The 15,679-nt window shown below is 37.9% G+C and overlaps 1 protein-coding gene and 1 non-coding gene across 3 annotated transcripts in view; one reads left to right on the top strand and one right to left on the bottom strand.

The window, feature by feature from the left end:
• Positions 1–15,679, top strand: part of FNBP4 (formin binding protein 4) — a 33,761-nt gene that overhangs the window by 13,020 nt on the left and 5,062 nt on the right. For both annotated transcript variants that reach the window (XM_069471395.1, XM_069471396.1), the window contains exons 9-15: positions 2,456–2,580; positions 3,867–3,971; positions 5,010–5,143; positions 6,123–6,310; positions 11,746–12,056; positions 12,181–12,325; positions 12,728–13,068. In XM_069471395.1, the coding sequence (XP_069327496.1) occupies positions 2,456–2,580; positions 3,867–3,971; positions 5,010–5,143; positions 6,123–6,310; positions 11,746–12,056; positions 12,181–12,325; positions 12,728–13,068 (1,349 nt within the window). The remainder of the gene's footprint in view (positions 1–2,455; positions 2,581–3,866; positions 3,972–5,009; positions 5,144–6,122; positions 6,311–11,745; positions 12,057–12,180; positions 12,326–12,727; positions 13,069–15,679) is intronic.
• LOC138385643 (small nucleolar RNA U13) lies at positions 9,085–9,191 on the bottom strand. Its single transcript, XR_011233860.1, has one exon. It is a non-coding gene; the product is annotated as a small nucleolar RNA U13 (small nucleolar RNA).

Raw genomic sequence — 15,679 nt, 5'->3', positions numbered from 1 at the left:
TGTAGAATCAAAAAAAATAAATAAATAAATAACCATATAAGGCCGGGCACGGTGGCTCACGCCTGTAATCCTAGCACTCTGGGAGGCCGAGGCGGGAGGATCGTTCGAGGTCAGGAGTTCGAGACCAGCCTGAGCAAGAGCGAGACCCCCCATCTCTACTAAAAAAAAATAGAAAGAAATCATCTGGACAGCTAAAAATATATATAGAAAAAAAATTAGCCGGGCATGGTGGCACATGCCTGTAGTCCCAGCTACTCAGGAGGCTGAGACAGAAGGATGGCTTAAGCCCAGGAGTTTGAGGTTGCTGTGAGCTAGGCTGATGCCACAGCACTCTAGCCTGGGCAACAAAGTGAGAGTCTGTCTCAAAAAAAAAAACAAAAAAAAAAAACAACCACATAGGCCACACAAATGTCCATTAAAAAAAGAATGAATAGATTGTGGTATATTCTTATAGTGGAATACTAAGCAGCAGTGACAAAACAAATAAGCCATAGTTATGTTCATCAACATGAATTGATCTTAGAAGCAAAAATGTTGAACAAAAAAAGCCACAGAAGAATGTGTATGTTAATATTCTATGTATATAAGTTGGAAAATAGGTAAAAATATTGTACTTAAAGATCTGTCCATTATGAAGCTAAAGGAATATAGTGACTGACACCATAGGAGTAGAGGTAGGTAATGTTTGGTGTGGATGTGTTGACAGGCACAAGGAGCTTCAGAGCTGTTTGGGTATTCTGTTAATACGTAATAAATAAGTTAATAAGTAAGCTGTGTTATTGGAGTGTTCATTTTATGCTTTAAACTGTATTATACACATATGTTTCACAGTGAATAATGCTCTAGTAAACATCATGGTACTTGTATCCCCCTGTTTTTTTTAAGACTAGTCAAGTAGCGAGAAGCAGGAGGGAAAGAGTAGACCAAGAAGTTTGATCTGTAACTGACTGTGAACAGTTAATTGAGATAACTCGCTGCCTTCAAACCAGCTGATCCTGGTGATTGTATCTTTATGCACATTTTAATATCACTGCAGTATAGATTCCTAGTGTCATACTGCTAGGTCAAGAGGTCTGTGCATACTAATTAGATAGAGCCTGTGTACTTGCTCTCCAAAACATTCCAGTCTTAGAGCTCTAGTGGTTCTTAAAATTGTTAAATTATTGTACTGGACACCAGATAAAAGATTTCTAATACACAATGACATTATTAAATTAATAGGTGGGATCAGTAGATTTTTTTTCAGACAGTTTGGAAATAAAGAATGTTAATGGTTAGGTGAAAGGAGAATAAGGCCATTATATGATAAGGTTAAGCACTTAACATAAAGGTTTAGGCTATAACAAGCTGTTCGAATTGATGTTAAAGTCACATTTTACTTCAGATCAAGGATTAACCAGCTTTAAGAAAAGGTTCTCAAATTTGGGTTTTTTTTAAACTGTGATATTCTCATGACTGTCATTTAGATTTATATGTGTGGGCCGGGAGCGGTGGTTCAACGCCTATAAGCCTAGCACTCTGGGAGGCCAAGGTGGAAGGATTGCTTGAGGTCAGGAGTTCAGGACCAGCCTGAGCAAGAGTGAGACCCCCATCTCTACTAAAAATAGGAAGCAAAAAAAAATTAGCCAGTCAACTAAAAATAGAAGCAAAAAATTAGCCAGGCGTGGTGGCTCGAGCCTGTAGTCCCAGCTACTTGGGAGGCTGAGGCAGGAGGATTGCTTGAGCCCAGGAGTTTGAGGTTGCTGTGAGCTAGGCTGATGCCATGGCACTCTAGCCCAGGCGACAGAGTGAGACTCTTCTCAAAAAAAAAAAAAAAAAAAAAGATTGTATGTATGGGTTACTTTGGGTATGCAGGTGTTATAAAGATTATGAAGGGGGTTCATATCTTGTGCTTCATTTAAGTTGATGGTACACGCTTTCTGTTTTGGAGGGTTCTGCTACCAACAGACATGAACACCAGCCATAATAGGTGGATCCAATGTAGATTGTCTGTAGGTCTTAACCTGGAACGAAGTTATCAGTTGGTTTAAAATTAATGCTGCTCTGATTTTGAGAGCCTTCCCTCCAAGCCTCCCATCTTAATAAAAAATCCTATATATTCTAGGTTTGATATCCACCTTTTGTAAGTAATTGGAGCAGCAGTATTCTGGAAAAGAAGATAAGAAAAGATGTTAAGTAGAAAGGCAAAGAAGAAACTATACAGGATAATCTAGTAGAAAAAAGTAAATTTTATTTATAGATAACATTTTTAAAAAGGTGATTACAAAGGATAAAGTTTTTGGCTTTATAAAGACCGTGGGTTGACAAGATGTAAGGGCTTTAATGAGCAAGCAAAAGCAAAGAAGAGAGCTCTGATAACCTTTTTCAGGTATCTGCTGTAAGAGGAAGAAAATTTATGTGGGGCTGTATTTGTATTGGTCCTTTTCCATTTAATTTCACATGTTTTCTTTTACAGCAGTTGGTGCTGAAAATTCAGAAAAAACAGATGAGAATTCAGACAAAGAGATGGAAGTGGAAGAATCTCCAGAAAAAATAAAAGTACAGATAGCACCAAAAGTAGAAGAAGAACAGGATTTGAAAGTAAGTATATTACTTAATGCAGCCTGACAAAAAAGGCCAGTCATTAAACTTCTTTCTCTTAGCAAGTAGTGGAAGTAATCTATACTATCTCCAGAGCTAAATCATTTACTTGGTTAGATGAAAAGGTCATATTTAAGGCTGGAATAAGGGATTACAAGGCTGGCTTGATGCTCAGAAATGAAAAATAAATTATAAATGCTAATTACTTTTAAGTTAAGCCTTGATTTGAAAGCAGTAACTTATTAATACAGGCTTCTCTACTTTGAGAGTACAAAAGAGACTAGAAGTCACAGAAATAGTTCTCCATGAAATACTTATTTTTATACAAAGGCAAACTTAGTTCCAATTGCGTTTCTAATCTGATCTCATGGGGAGAGTTAGACTAATAAGTATTGGCTATTTAAGGATAGTCTGAAAAAAACTACGTAGCATATTCTTTTGATTTGAAAGAGAGAGAGAACTCCTCATTGGTTAGTGAGCAACCATATAGAAGGGACTGGGAGAATTAATTTTGTTTTAGGCTTCAGCAAGTGGCTAGTATAAACAGTAATGGGTAAGTGGCAATTTGGCAATATTGGGAGTTAATTCAGAATATATTTTTTCCAGTGTTATTGATGTATAATTGACAAAAATTGAATACGTTTACAGTGTACATGATAATTTGTTGTGTGTATACATTGTGATATGATTACCACAAACCAGCTAATTATCGTATTCATCACCTTACCTTGCATAGTTGTCTTTTGTGTGTGTGTGTCCTGAGAACATTTAAGATCTACTCACTTAACAAATTTCAAATATACAAGACAATATTGTTATCTGTAGTCACCATGTACTACGTTAGATCCCCCAGACTTACTCATTTTATAATTGAAAATTTGTACTCTTTAATCAACATCTTCCCATTTCTCCCTGCCCCTGGCCCTGGCCACCACAATTCTAATAATACTCTCTTTCTGAGTTCAACATTTTAAGATTAGGATCTATTTTTAACTGTTGAATTCCATGTTGTGTTAGAATGCATTATGATGGATTGAGTATAGATATGCATTTGATTCCTATAGATCTTCTGTCATTATTTATCACTTTGTTTTATCACTTTATATGAATTATTTTATATAAGTTAGAATTTTATCTTCTACCTAACTAGATATAGCTGTTTGAGGAAGGCTGTTTATAGGCAGGCTCATGCTGGTATCTGTAATAATAAATGAAAAAGTTATATAATACAGAAAATACTGTTGATACTATTTTTATTTTTCCTTTTTTTCTTTCCTACATTGTAGTTTCAGATTGGCGAACTGGCAAATACCCTGACGAGTAAATTTGAATTTCTAGGCATTAATAGACAGTCCATCTCCAATTTTCACATGCTGCTCTTACAGACTGAGGTAACTTAGCCATTTTTTGGTGGAAACAGTCAGTGTTTGAATGAAATGCTGGGCACAGTGGCTCATGACTGTAATCCCAGCTCTTTGAGGGTACCGAGATGGGAGGATCACTTGAGGCCAGGAGTTTGAGGCTGTGGTGAACTATGATGATGTGCCACTGCTCTCCAGCCTGGGTGACACAGTGAGAGCCCATCTCAAAAAAAAAAGAATCTGTCTTGCTTACATTTTAAACCAAAATTATTTCTAACCTTGATGTGTATTTTAACCATCAATCCTGGAAATAAAACTATATATTAGCCAAAACAAAATATAATTTTGAAGATAGATATCCAAAGTATATGTATAATGATGATACCACCTTCAATAGGCATATAAATATGTTTAAAAAGAAAAGTTCTGAGTCCTGTTTGTAACCTGCATACTTTATAAAATGGCAGGTAGGATTATTAGATAAAGAGCTCCTGCAGGAAGTTGACTGATTTCCATAAGAACTGAACCTTTAGGGCCGGGCGTGGTGGCTCAGGCCCATAATCCTAGCACCCTGGGAGGCTGAGGCAGGAGGATCACTTGAGCTGAGCCTGGAGTTTTAGTTGCAGTGAGCTAAGATGAGATGACTCTACTGCAGTCTACCCAGGCAAGACCTTGTCTCAACAAAAAGAAAAAAAAAAGAACTGAACCTTTAATTTTGATTCCTAACAGTGCTGAACTAAGTGAAATATCTTTCCCAAAAAAGTAGAAGGTAAAACTATTGGGGAAACCAAATTTTAAATAAAGTCTAATGTGGAAGAGAAAACTACTACAGCTCAATTTTCACAAATAACGGAAAGTTGGCAGTGTAAAAATATACTGGACCCCAATCATTTTACAGAACTCTTCAGTGCACTTAGGATTGTTCCATGAAATTGAGATGGGGTGTATTTTTCTTTAGTCTGCTCTCCTGTCAGAGTAGTGATATAGTCTCAGGGCAGAAGATTTATGTTCCTTTTACCTCTGTCTCCTAACATAATAACGTCTAACTTATTTCTCTGTTGATTGTAGACTCGAATTGCAGACTGGCGGGAAGGGGCTCTTAATGGAAACTACCTTAAACGAAAACTTCAGGATGCTGCAGAACAACTAAAACAGTATGAAATAAACGCCACTCCTAAAGGCTGGTCCTGCCACTGGGACAGGTACGCACTCTTCTCCCCTTTTCACCTTTCACCTTTGACATCTCAGACATGATTTGTGATCACCACCACCTGACGACGTGACAGCCTGTCTGCAGACTGAGAGCAGCTACAGTTAGCAGTGCTGGGCAGGCAAAGCCCCGCAAGCACAAAGTCTGGGCCAGCCACACATTGGAGAAACAAAAAGCATTGTTTACAGTGTTCCATGTAACGGATTTTTTCCCAAGATTGGACAAAGCTGGTTTTTACTCTCCAGAGTGTTGCACGGAGTAGGGCGGGCTTGGGGGTTAAGCGCATGCGAGAGCTCTGTGCGCTTTACAGGACCTCTGGAAGCAACTACTCCTGATTAACCTCGGTGAAGTTAAGGAAAACTTCGTGGCTGAAGATGTGAATGAAGAACAAGATTACTATCCTCTGCCAGCAGGTCAGATGAAAACATTTCTTTATATATTTGGCTTTTCTTGGTTTTTTTTTTTCGTTATTTGAAATCTTTGCTCTTTTATTTTTCAGCTCCCAGATCCTCTCCCTCTCTTTAGCTTTCACTGTGTTTGATACCAAGAATATGAAATGTGAATTCCACGGTCCAAGAGGGGAAGAGTCACCTTTCACAAACTTCGTTGTTCTCTTCTTTGGAAGGGAAATTAGTGTTCTAGGCGATTGAGTCCCTTCATTAATGAAACTTGAAACCCTGTTATGCATTGGCAAAAAAAAGCAAAAAGAGAAAGTTGTTTTCTAAGTCATGTGTTGGAGTGAGAGGGCACAGGGCTATATTCACAGAGCTGCTGGCAGTGCAAATAGCTTTGAATTATCCTTGGTTCTCCATCTTCAATTGTCAAAGCTCTTTGTTGCCTTTGTGAATAGCAGTCCATAAGAAGAGGTTCGTCCCTGTGAGAGCAGACTGCTGTCCTGGGACAGGACCAAATGGAAGTGTCTTTGTAGGAGAATGGGTTTTAAAACATGTGTTTTCTTTCTTGTAATTTAGGGATCATAGACGATATTTCTATGTAAACGAACAGTCGGGCGAGTCTCAGTGGGAGTTCCCAGATGGTGAGGAGGAGGAAGAAGAAAGCCAAGCACAAGAAAGTAGAGATGAGACTCTTCCTAAACAGACCTTGAAAGACAAAACTGGCACTGATTCAAATTCTGCAGAATCCTCTGAGAATCCTACAGGTGCGACAATTTACCCTGTATTAATTGGACAGAAATGTTTTCAGAGAAAAACACTTTCGTTAATTTATATCATAAAAGAAGAAAAGAGTTTATACTAATATAAGCTTCTAATTGAAAAATAGTGGCTTGAACTAAAATAAGGAATGCACAAGTTATTCTTATTAGAAACCAGCATACTATTGATACAATGTATCAGACTCTGCTCAAAATGAGAAGATGAGCCAATATATATCGATTTCAAAGATTGTGCTGTAACCATTCTATCATGCCACAGATACAGCTTTGTGTCTTCAAAAATAGGAAAGCTGATTAATGCTAAAGAACTAGATAGTTGCACTGTCGGCAATATCTGGCGTGATGAAATTTGTCTTACATTTCTATGGAACACTTAATCTATTCATATTGCAGCCTCATTTCTCAACTCCACTAATCTTATAAGAAGTGTAGTTGGTACAAATCAAAATAACATGAAGAAATGATGTGTAACTAGTACTTGTTTCAGAGAAGCAAAATCATTGCCTTTTGAAAATCACCAATACTATCTTAGTATAAAACAATCAGAAATAGGATGTCTCATCCCATTCAAGGTATTCTTAGAGGAATTCAGTTTTGTTATACTTTTTTTTTTTTTTAAATAAGGCTTTCTTTGCTCCTCAGTTACTCTGAGGATGTGATAGCTCTTCAGAAGAGCCATAACTTGATTGCCACATTATTAAAGAAGATACATTTTCCTCTCTCTCAGTCCATCTTTCTTGGAATGACAAATATCAGTGAGTATCCATGACTGTGATTAACCACCTTTAATCTTAAAAACTGGTAGCTGTTTGTTAAAGTGCTGGCATAGGAAGGCAAGAGTCATGGGTGGTTTCTAAAGTAATAGACTTTTGAAAATAAATAAAATGTAATTTGTTGATAACATAGGGAGCGAAGAACTGAATTCTTTTGTCTTCTGCTTATCAAAAATGATGTTTCTGTAATGGCTCCCTGATCATAGTAGAAAAGTTCTGGTAATGTACCAAATGAAACTGGTCATGTAGCAAATGATTTTGTTAACTTCTCAAATAGCCTAGGAATCATCATCAGATCACCTCAAATTGAAAGCCACATGCCACTGCAGTTACAATTTTAGAACATAGCAAAAGGGCGGTTTTAATCTACTTCACATTTCAGAAGTGTATTTTCTCAAGTTACAGGATATAAACTCCTTTTCTCATAAAGAGATTTTCTTTTGAATACTTTCCCCTTTTTGTAGCAGTAATAGACATGTCTTACAGTAGATTGGTTTTTTTGTAAACAGCATTTTAGTAGTTAATGAACTGAAGGTGCTTGATAGTGGTTCTGGGTAGGTGATTCCACTCCTGGTCACTGTCTAATGTCCCTTCCTCGTGTGTTCCAAAGTTGAAAATTGTACAGTTCCAACTCTGAATGTTCTGTGAACACATTAGAGTTAAATATAAAGCTATTTTGTCCCTTCATTAATGACATACATGGTTGATACTATCTTAGTAAGAGGTAGATCTTAGCCACTCCTGTCTGATTAAAATAAAACTAGTTGTGGTGTAGGAGAAGTCACTGATAGGCAGGCTGGACGGAGTGGCTCGCTCCTGTAATCCTAGCATCCTGAGAGGCGGAGGTGAAAGAATTGCTGGAGGTCAGGAGTCTGAGACCAGCCTGAGCAAGAGCGAGACCCCATCTCTACAAAAAATAGAAAAAATTAGACTGCCGTGGTGGCACGTGCCTGTAGTCCTAGCTACTCGGGAGGGGCAGGAGGATTGCTTGAGCCTAGGAGTTTGAGGTTACAGTGAGTTATGATGATGCTGCTATACTCCAGCCTGGGTAACAGAGCAAGACCCTGTCTCAAAAAAACAAAACAAAACAAAAAAACAGCCACTGATAAACCAGATTATATTCATAAGCCTCTCTTTATTGAGGACCCCTAAAACCATATGATAAACTTGATCTAAATAGAATAAAAATCTTGTACCAAGGCCTGTGGGATTTAAGAGCAATATTGATCACTGTTAGGAGTCTATAAAGACAGTTTACATATGTTCTTGGTCAGCTCAGCAGTGACTAAAACCATCTTTTAAAAACAAAATTATTACAGTACGAGGATCCAAGGAAGTTTCAAAGTTCTATTAATTTTTCTCAATCATTTTTAATCCTATTGTTTCAGTGTTTGGATTTAATATCATGTCTAATGAAGAAGTAATATTTGAAGATACCAAACATGTCTGTCTTATTGGGCTTAAGTCCTTAAGTTAAATTTAAATGCTTTTTTTAAGCTCTATGGTGGAACTGTTTGTATAATTTTTTTACTTTAAATTGCTAAACTGGCCTCTTGGTTCAAAATACTAAACAATAATTTCTCCTTTGTGGAAAATAAAGGAGGGCTGCCTATGAATAGAAATAAAGATGCTTAGAAAAACAAGGTTCTTGGAAAATGAAAGGTTTGTATCCAAAGATTTGTATCCCCACCCTATTCAATGTTTAAGCTTATAATTTGACAACCTTTTAGCACATAAGAGCTGTGTATATCATTTAATCTCTCCTTGGACTTCAGACCTCAGTATGCTCTTAAATGGCAAAAGTACCATACCAACTGGATTAAATTTAGAAAGGAGAAGAAGCATCATTGTAATATGATATGCATGGATATTCAAACTAGTATTTCTTGAATTTCGTTGTGTTTAAGCTAAAGGAGATGATTATTGATGTTAAGACATAGCTTTTATGTTTTGAGTACACTTTGGGATTAAGTATTATTATTTTCACATCAGACAGGGGTAATGTTCTGACCTTGTAACAAAGTTTGAGGGAGGCATATCTAATACATGCGTGTGAAAACGCAATCATCATGTGTAGGTAACTGCAAAAGGATCTAAGATTCAAGTATTCTAAAAATTCTCCTTGTATGTGGCTAAATTTATCAAGTCCAGTTTAATATTGTATTTACACAAGATTTAGTTAATTCTGATTAGCTTTGTTGGAGGTCGTAAACTACATTATTAACTTTGAGCCTACTGTTTTTCCTTGTTCCTCTGTATAGCAGCATGTCACCATCATAATCATATCAGTATAGCATTATGCTTCAAGATGAGAAACTACTGATATAAAATCTTATATTCTTACCTACCATATGTTGTGGTTAGTTTAGAGGAAGGAGGTTTAATCCTTAATAATTAAGTTATTAATTTTCAATGTTTATTGCCTTAGTTCTGATGTAATGTTGATGTGCTATTGTATATCGTAGGCTGCCTGGCCATAACCAGACTTTATTTGTCTGAAAGTTAATGTATGAATAAATATTAGATACGGCCAAATAAAAACATTTAATGAGTCATTTGAAATTTTTTAACTGGAAAACTGCATTCATGTTTTCTGGTGAATTTTTTCCAGTTCTCTTAGCAGTAAGCAACCATCTTAAAATAATTGTGGAAAGAATGTGAATCATGCTAAAGTCTTTTACACAACATATTATCTATCTGTTCCATCAAAGTAAAGCTATTCTAAAAGCCAAATGACTCATGGTCGCTTTGGGGTTTTACCTTGTTGAGTGCCAGTGTGGTGTATATTGAACAAAGCCATGTAAATGGCCTTATCCCTTCCCTAGAGCCTTTCATAATTGAACCTTATTTAATTTACCATTTTGACCATGAAATTTAACAGGTGGCTGCATCTGGATATCTACTCCATGAGAAATGAGATTTATTGTTTTACCGAGATTTCTAAAGCTCTTGGATTCCTGCTGTCTCACCAGGAAATCTTAATCAAATAGGAAGTACTAGATGAGGAGTCAGACTTGGGTTCTGGCCCTGGCCTAGCCACTAACACCTGTATGATCTTGGGCAAGTCAGTTCCTGCCTGGGTTTCATTACCTTTAAATGAGGAGGTTTAAATAGATGATTTCTCATGTCTCTTCTACTCCTAAATTCTATGATTTTAGGGAGAAAACCCCCTTCAGCATTCCTGGGATATTTATCTAATAGTCCCATATATTGTGAAACTTCCCTATTGACGATAAAGAGGGATGGGGAAGGCTACAAGTAAGTATATCCTCCTATTTTATCTAATCTTTAAAGGTTTTCCCAGCAGAGAAAGAACAGTAATCAATGGTGGCATTTGCAAAATTTGAGGAAAGCTGATCCTGAGTTTTTTAGGTGCAGTTTCTTAACTCAAACTTTAGCAACAATGATTTTAAATTCTCTGCATCTTCAAACACCTCTTTTTTTAAATCTGAATTATCATGTACATTTAATATTTGTCTTCCTAAATTTCCCTTTTCTCATCACAAAACTAAATTACCTCCAACTTACGTTGCTGTGATTGAACTAATGAATGCAATTTACACAAAGATGTGAAGGAATGAAAGTCTGAATGTACAATCACCATCATAGAAGTCCTGGTGGTCAATACAATGCATTAGAGCTATGGACAATGCAGAGTTGTATCAAAGAGTTAGTATCAGAATCTTTCTACACTGTAGACTTTTACAAAATTTAATGACATCAAGCAAATGGGTTTTTTTAAAAATTTAGTAACCCAAGCCAAGTGTGGTGGCTCATGCCTGTAATCCCAGCACCGTGGGAGGATCACTCGAGGCCAGGAGTTGGAGACCATCTTGGGCAATATAGCAAGACCCCATTTGTAAAAAAAAAAAAAAAAAATGTCAAAATTAGCCATGCATGTGGTAGCATGCACTTGTAGTCCCAGCTACTCGAGAGGATCACTTGAACCCAGGAGTTCAAGGCTGTAGTGAGCTATGATCGTACCACTGCACTCCAGCCTGGGTGACACAGCAAGACCCTGTCTCGGGGGGGAAAAAGCCCAAAAAACTAATAACCCAAGTTAATCAAAATGGGTAGAATTTTTAAGGGTGTTTTGAATGGAACTTCTCTGGGTCACCTCCACTCAAAATACATGGACTCAATATTGCAAATGTACATGTAACACTCATGCCTTCACTTTTGAAATAAAAAAGGCCCCAGGGTATTACCTTCTACTTAGGTATCCTGAAACTGAGTGTTTCAAATCAAAAACTCCAAACTACAGATTCATATAACTGAATTTCTCGTCTGAGTTGATGTGATATTCTTCATTTACTCATCCATAAATCTGGACCCAAAGGTCAAGTCTAGTATAACACAGATGGGGGAAGTGCTAATTATGAGGTTCATAAATTTACTTTTCCTGGAAGTCATTTCTTAACTAAGTTAATATTTTAGTGGCATCAGTGTAGAATTAGATGCCTGTGGATCAGATTTTTGTTGGGGGAGGAGCCAGTCCCTGCTGTTTGAAACTGCTTTCCATATTCTTTGCATATTATGCTTAGGTTCCTGTAGATGTTTGTCTCATTAATCAATTGAATGTTTCTACGAATAGAAGCCAGGAAGTCTTTGTCTTGTTTTTTTCCTAACTCCTATCTGTTTTCATAGGTTCTCTTTGTAAAGAATCCTTTTCTGGTCAAGTTTCTTCTTCATCACTCATGCCACTTACTCCATTCTGGACCCTCCTTCAGTCAAATGTTCCTGTGCTTCAACCTCCGTTACCCTTGGAAGTGCCACCACCCCCACCTCCACCCCCAGAATCACCTCCACCCCCTCCACCCCCACCTCCTCCTGTAGAAGATGGTGAGATCCAGGAGGTAGAGATGGAGGATGAGGGAAGTGAGGAGCCTCCTGCCCCAGGAACAGAGGAGGATACTCCTTTGAAACCTTCAGTACCAACCACAGTTGTAACTAGCCAGGTAAGTAATGGGCTTTGACATTTTGAATGATTTTGGGGACCGGAGCTTGATTGACATCATTTTATTTTAGAAGAGTATGTTTAACCAGGGCCTTCAGCCACTGACCAGAATGTTTGTGTTGCAGAGTTCAGTTGATTCTACCATCTCTAGTTCTCCTTCCACTAAAGCGATAAAGAGAAAAGCTACAGAAATTAGCACTGCAGTGGTTCAAAGGTCAGCTACCATTGGTAGTTCTCCAGTTCTCTACAGCCAATCAACTATAGCTACAGGTAAGCATGGAGATTAAAGTGTGGTTGTTCTCAATGTAGTTTTTTTGTTTCCAGCCTTAGATGCCATAAATTGAAGAAATGTTAAAGGCTTTTGATTGCAAAGACTATTTATGTTCATTCCTTTCAGTTACTAAAAAGCCACTGTAAACAATTTGGTATGTATCCTTCCAGATTGTTTCTGTACGTTTATGTACATCAGTGATTATGATGTTTAAGTATCTTAATGCCAGGGTATTAAAAAATGAATATTTAGCTACTAGAAAACATGGCTATATTTTTTTTAAAAAAGTATATTGGAATCATTTTGTAGGTAATATAACCCCAATTCCCTTTTTCTTTATCTTTCTTCTGTTCTTGTCACAGTGTCCTTTTTATAGTATCATTTTATGTTTTCTGTGTTAGGTCACCAGGCAACAGGGATTGGGAACCAGGTGACAGGGATTGGACACCAGACAATACCAGTTAGCCATCCAGCAGCAGGAATGGGCCATCAGGCCAGAGGAATGAGCCTACAGTCAAATTACCTCGGACTAGCAGCAGCACCTACAATTATGAGTTACGCTGAATGTTCTGTCCCAATTGGAGTGACTGCTCCATCATTGCAGCCAGTCCAGGCCCGAAATGCTGTGCCTGCTACTGCTGTTATAGAACCACCACCGCCTCCTCCTCCTCCTCCTCCTCCACCACCACCGGCTCCCAAAGTGCCACCACCTGAGAAGACGAAAAAAGGAAAGAAAGACAAGGTATGATAAATATCTTGTTAGAAACTTTTATTATTAAAAGATTTATTGAGGTGATACATAACATAAATTTAACCATTTTCAAGTGTACAATTCTATAGCATTTAGTACATTCAAAATAGTATACAACCAACACCTCTATCTTGTTACACAATATTTTGATTAACCTAAAAGAACACCCTGTACCTATAAAGCAGTCACTCCCTGTTATTCTTTCCCCCATCCCCTGGGAACCACCAGTCTTTGTCTCTGCATTTACCTATTCTGGATAGTTCATATAAATGGAATCATGCAATACGTGACGTTTTTTGCCTGACTTCCTTCCCTTAGCTTTATGTTCTTGAAGTTTGTCCATGCAGCATGTACATTCCTAGTACTTCATTCCTTGTGGCTGAATAATGTTCCATTGTTATGTGCCACAATTTTTGCATCCATCCGTTAGTTGCTGGACATTTGGATTGTTTCTGCCTTTTGGTGGTTATGAATGAATAGGGCCACTGTGAACATTCATGTGCAAGTATTGAGTACCTTTTTTTAATTCTTTTGGGTATATACCAATACCAGTTATTTTCCGTTTTCATGCTTTTGGTTTTTATTATGCCCATCCTAGTGGGTCTGAAGTGGTATATATCATTGTGGTTTTGATTTAGCTAATGACTAATGATGTTGAACCGGTTTTCATTTTCTTGGCCATTTGTCTATCTTTGTTGGAGAAATGTCCCTTCAGGTCCTTTGCCAATTTTTGAATTGGGTTATTTATCTTTTTGTTGAATTTTAAGAGTTCTGTGTATAGTCTATGTACAAGTCCCTTACAACATATGATTTGCGACTATTTTCTAGTCTGTGGTCTGTCTTTTCCTTTTTTTTTTAATGGTGCCTTTGAAGGGGAAACGTTTTAAAAATTACATGTCCAATTTTTCAGTTTTTTTTTTTTTTTTTTTTTTTTTTTTTGTTGAGACAGCGTCTCACTTTGTTGCCAAGGCTAGAGTGAGTGCCGTGGCGTCAGCTTAGCTCACAGCAACCTCAGACTCCTCGGCTTAAGCGATCCTACTGCCTCAGCCTCCCGAGTAGCTGGGACTACAGGCATGCGCCACCATGCCCGGCTAATTTTTTCTATATAGATTTTTAGTTGTCCATATAATGTCTTTCTATTTTTAGTAGAGATGGGGTCTCGCTCAGGCTGGTCTCGAACTCCTGACCTTGAGCAATCCACCCGCCTCGGCCTCCCAGAGTGCTAGGATTACAGGCGTGAGCCACCGCGCCCGGCCCAATTTTTCAGTTTTTTAAAAAGGATTTTATATTAGTAGTTCTTGGCATTTATATGTAAGTCATTGATTTCATTTTAATATATATGGTGTGAAGTAGAGGTCCAACTTTATTCTTTTGCATGGCACCCTTGTCAGATAAGCTGAATAAAATGTATAGGTTTATTTCTGCACTCTTAATTCTATGTCATTTATCTGTATGCCTATCCTTGTGCCAGTACTTCCTATACTTGGTTTTGGGAGGGGTGGGGTCACGGTTTAGAGACAAAGTCTCACTCTGTCACCCAGGCTGGAATGCAATGACGTGATCATAGCTCCTGCAGCCTTGAACTTTTGGTCTCAAAACAATCCTACTGCCTCAGCCTCCTGAATAGCTGAGCTGCACCACCATGCCCAACTAATTATTTTTTTTTTTTTTTTTTAGACACAGGGTCTCAAATTCCTAGGCTCAAGTGATCTTCCTACCTCAGCCTCCCAGATAGGTGGGATTACAGGTGTGGGCCATTCCACCTAGCTTCATGACAGGCCATTATTTAAAAAAATAAAATGTATCCTTAATGCCTCTAATAGTCAAGAATATTTGGGGCTGGGCACGGCTGCTCACACCTGTAATCCTAGCACTCTGGAAGGCTGAGGCAGGAGGATCACTTGAGCCCAGGAGTTTAAGGTTGCTGTGAGGTAGGCTGACGCCACAGCACTCTAGCCCAGGCAACAAAATGAGACTCTGTCTCAAAAAAAAGAATATTTGGGACGACTATATATTTTCAGTCTTTTTGCTAAAGAGTTTCATGGGCAGTTGACTAGAAAATAAACTAGGAAAAAAGGAGTTTTTACCATTTAATCTTTGTTCCTTTGACTGTAATGCTCCCTTATTTAAAGTGTGCTCACATGGCCAGTGCAACTCTTTGGCTCCATGGTTTCAAATGTGATAAGCCATACATAACATTGTAAACATAACTTATTTTCCCATGACAGATGGGAATCAAATATGCTAAAAATTCACTGGCCTCTATAGAAGTCAGAGTGAAACAGCAGTGACTATACCTAGATCTGTGATTTTTAATCGTCAGTGTTAGTGAGAGGTTTTACCCCAGTGACCTCTCTGCTCATGTGGCCATTATTAATCTGTCTTATTTTATTTGGTTGATTCTGTGCTAACCCAGAATGGTCTGTGTTGGATCTTGTTGGAAGGGTGTGTGTGCTATAAGACAGGTTGTGCCAAAGGCAAAATGACAGAATGGAATATGGGGGAGTGTGTGTGGAGGGAGCTGAAGGTCTGGGCATTCATTGACACATGGGCATTCATCTCCCCAGAAAGTTAATTACTATCCATTATAGTCAAAATGAGG

Source organism: Eulemur rufifrons, chromosome 6 (assembly GCF_041146395.1).
Source record: "Eulemur rufifrons isolate Redbay chromosome 6, OSU_ERuf_1, whole genome shotgun sequence".
Lineage (NCBI taxonomy): Eukaryota > Metazoa > Chordata > Mammalia > Primates > Lemuridae > Eulemur > Eulemur rufifrons.
This window is presented reverse-complemented; position numbering and strand designations above follow the sequence as displayed.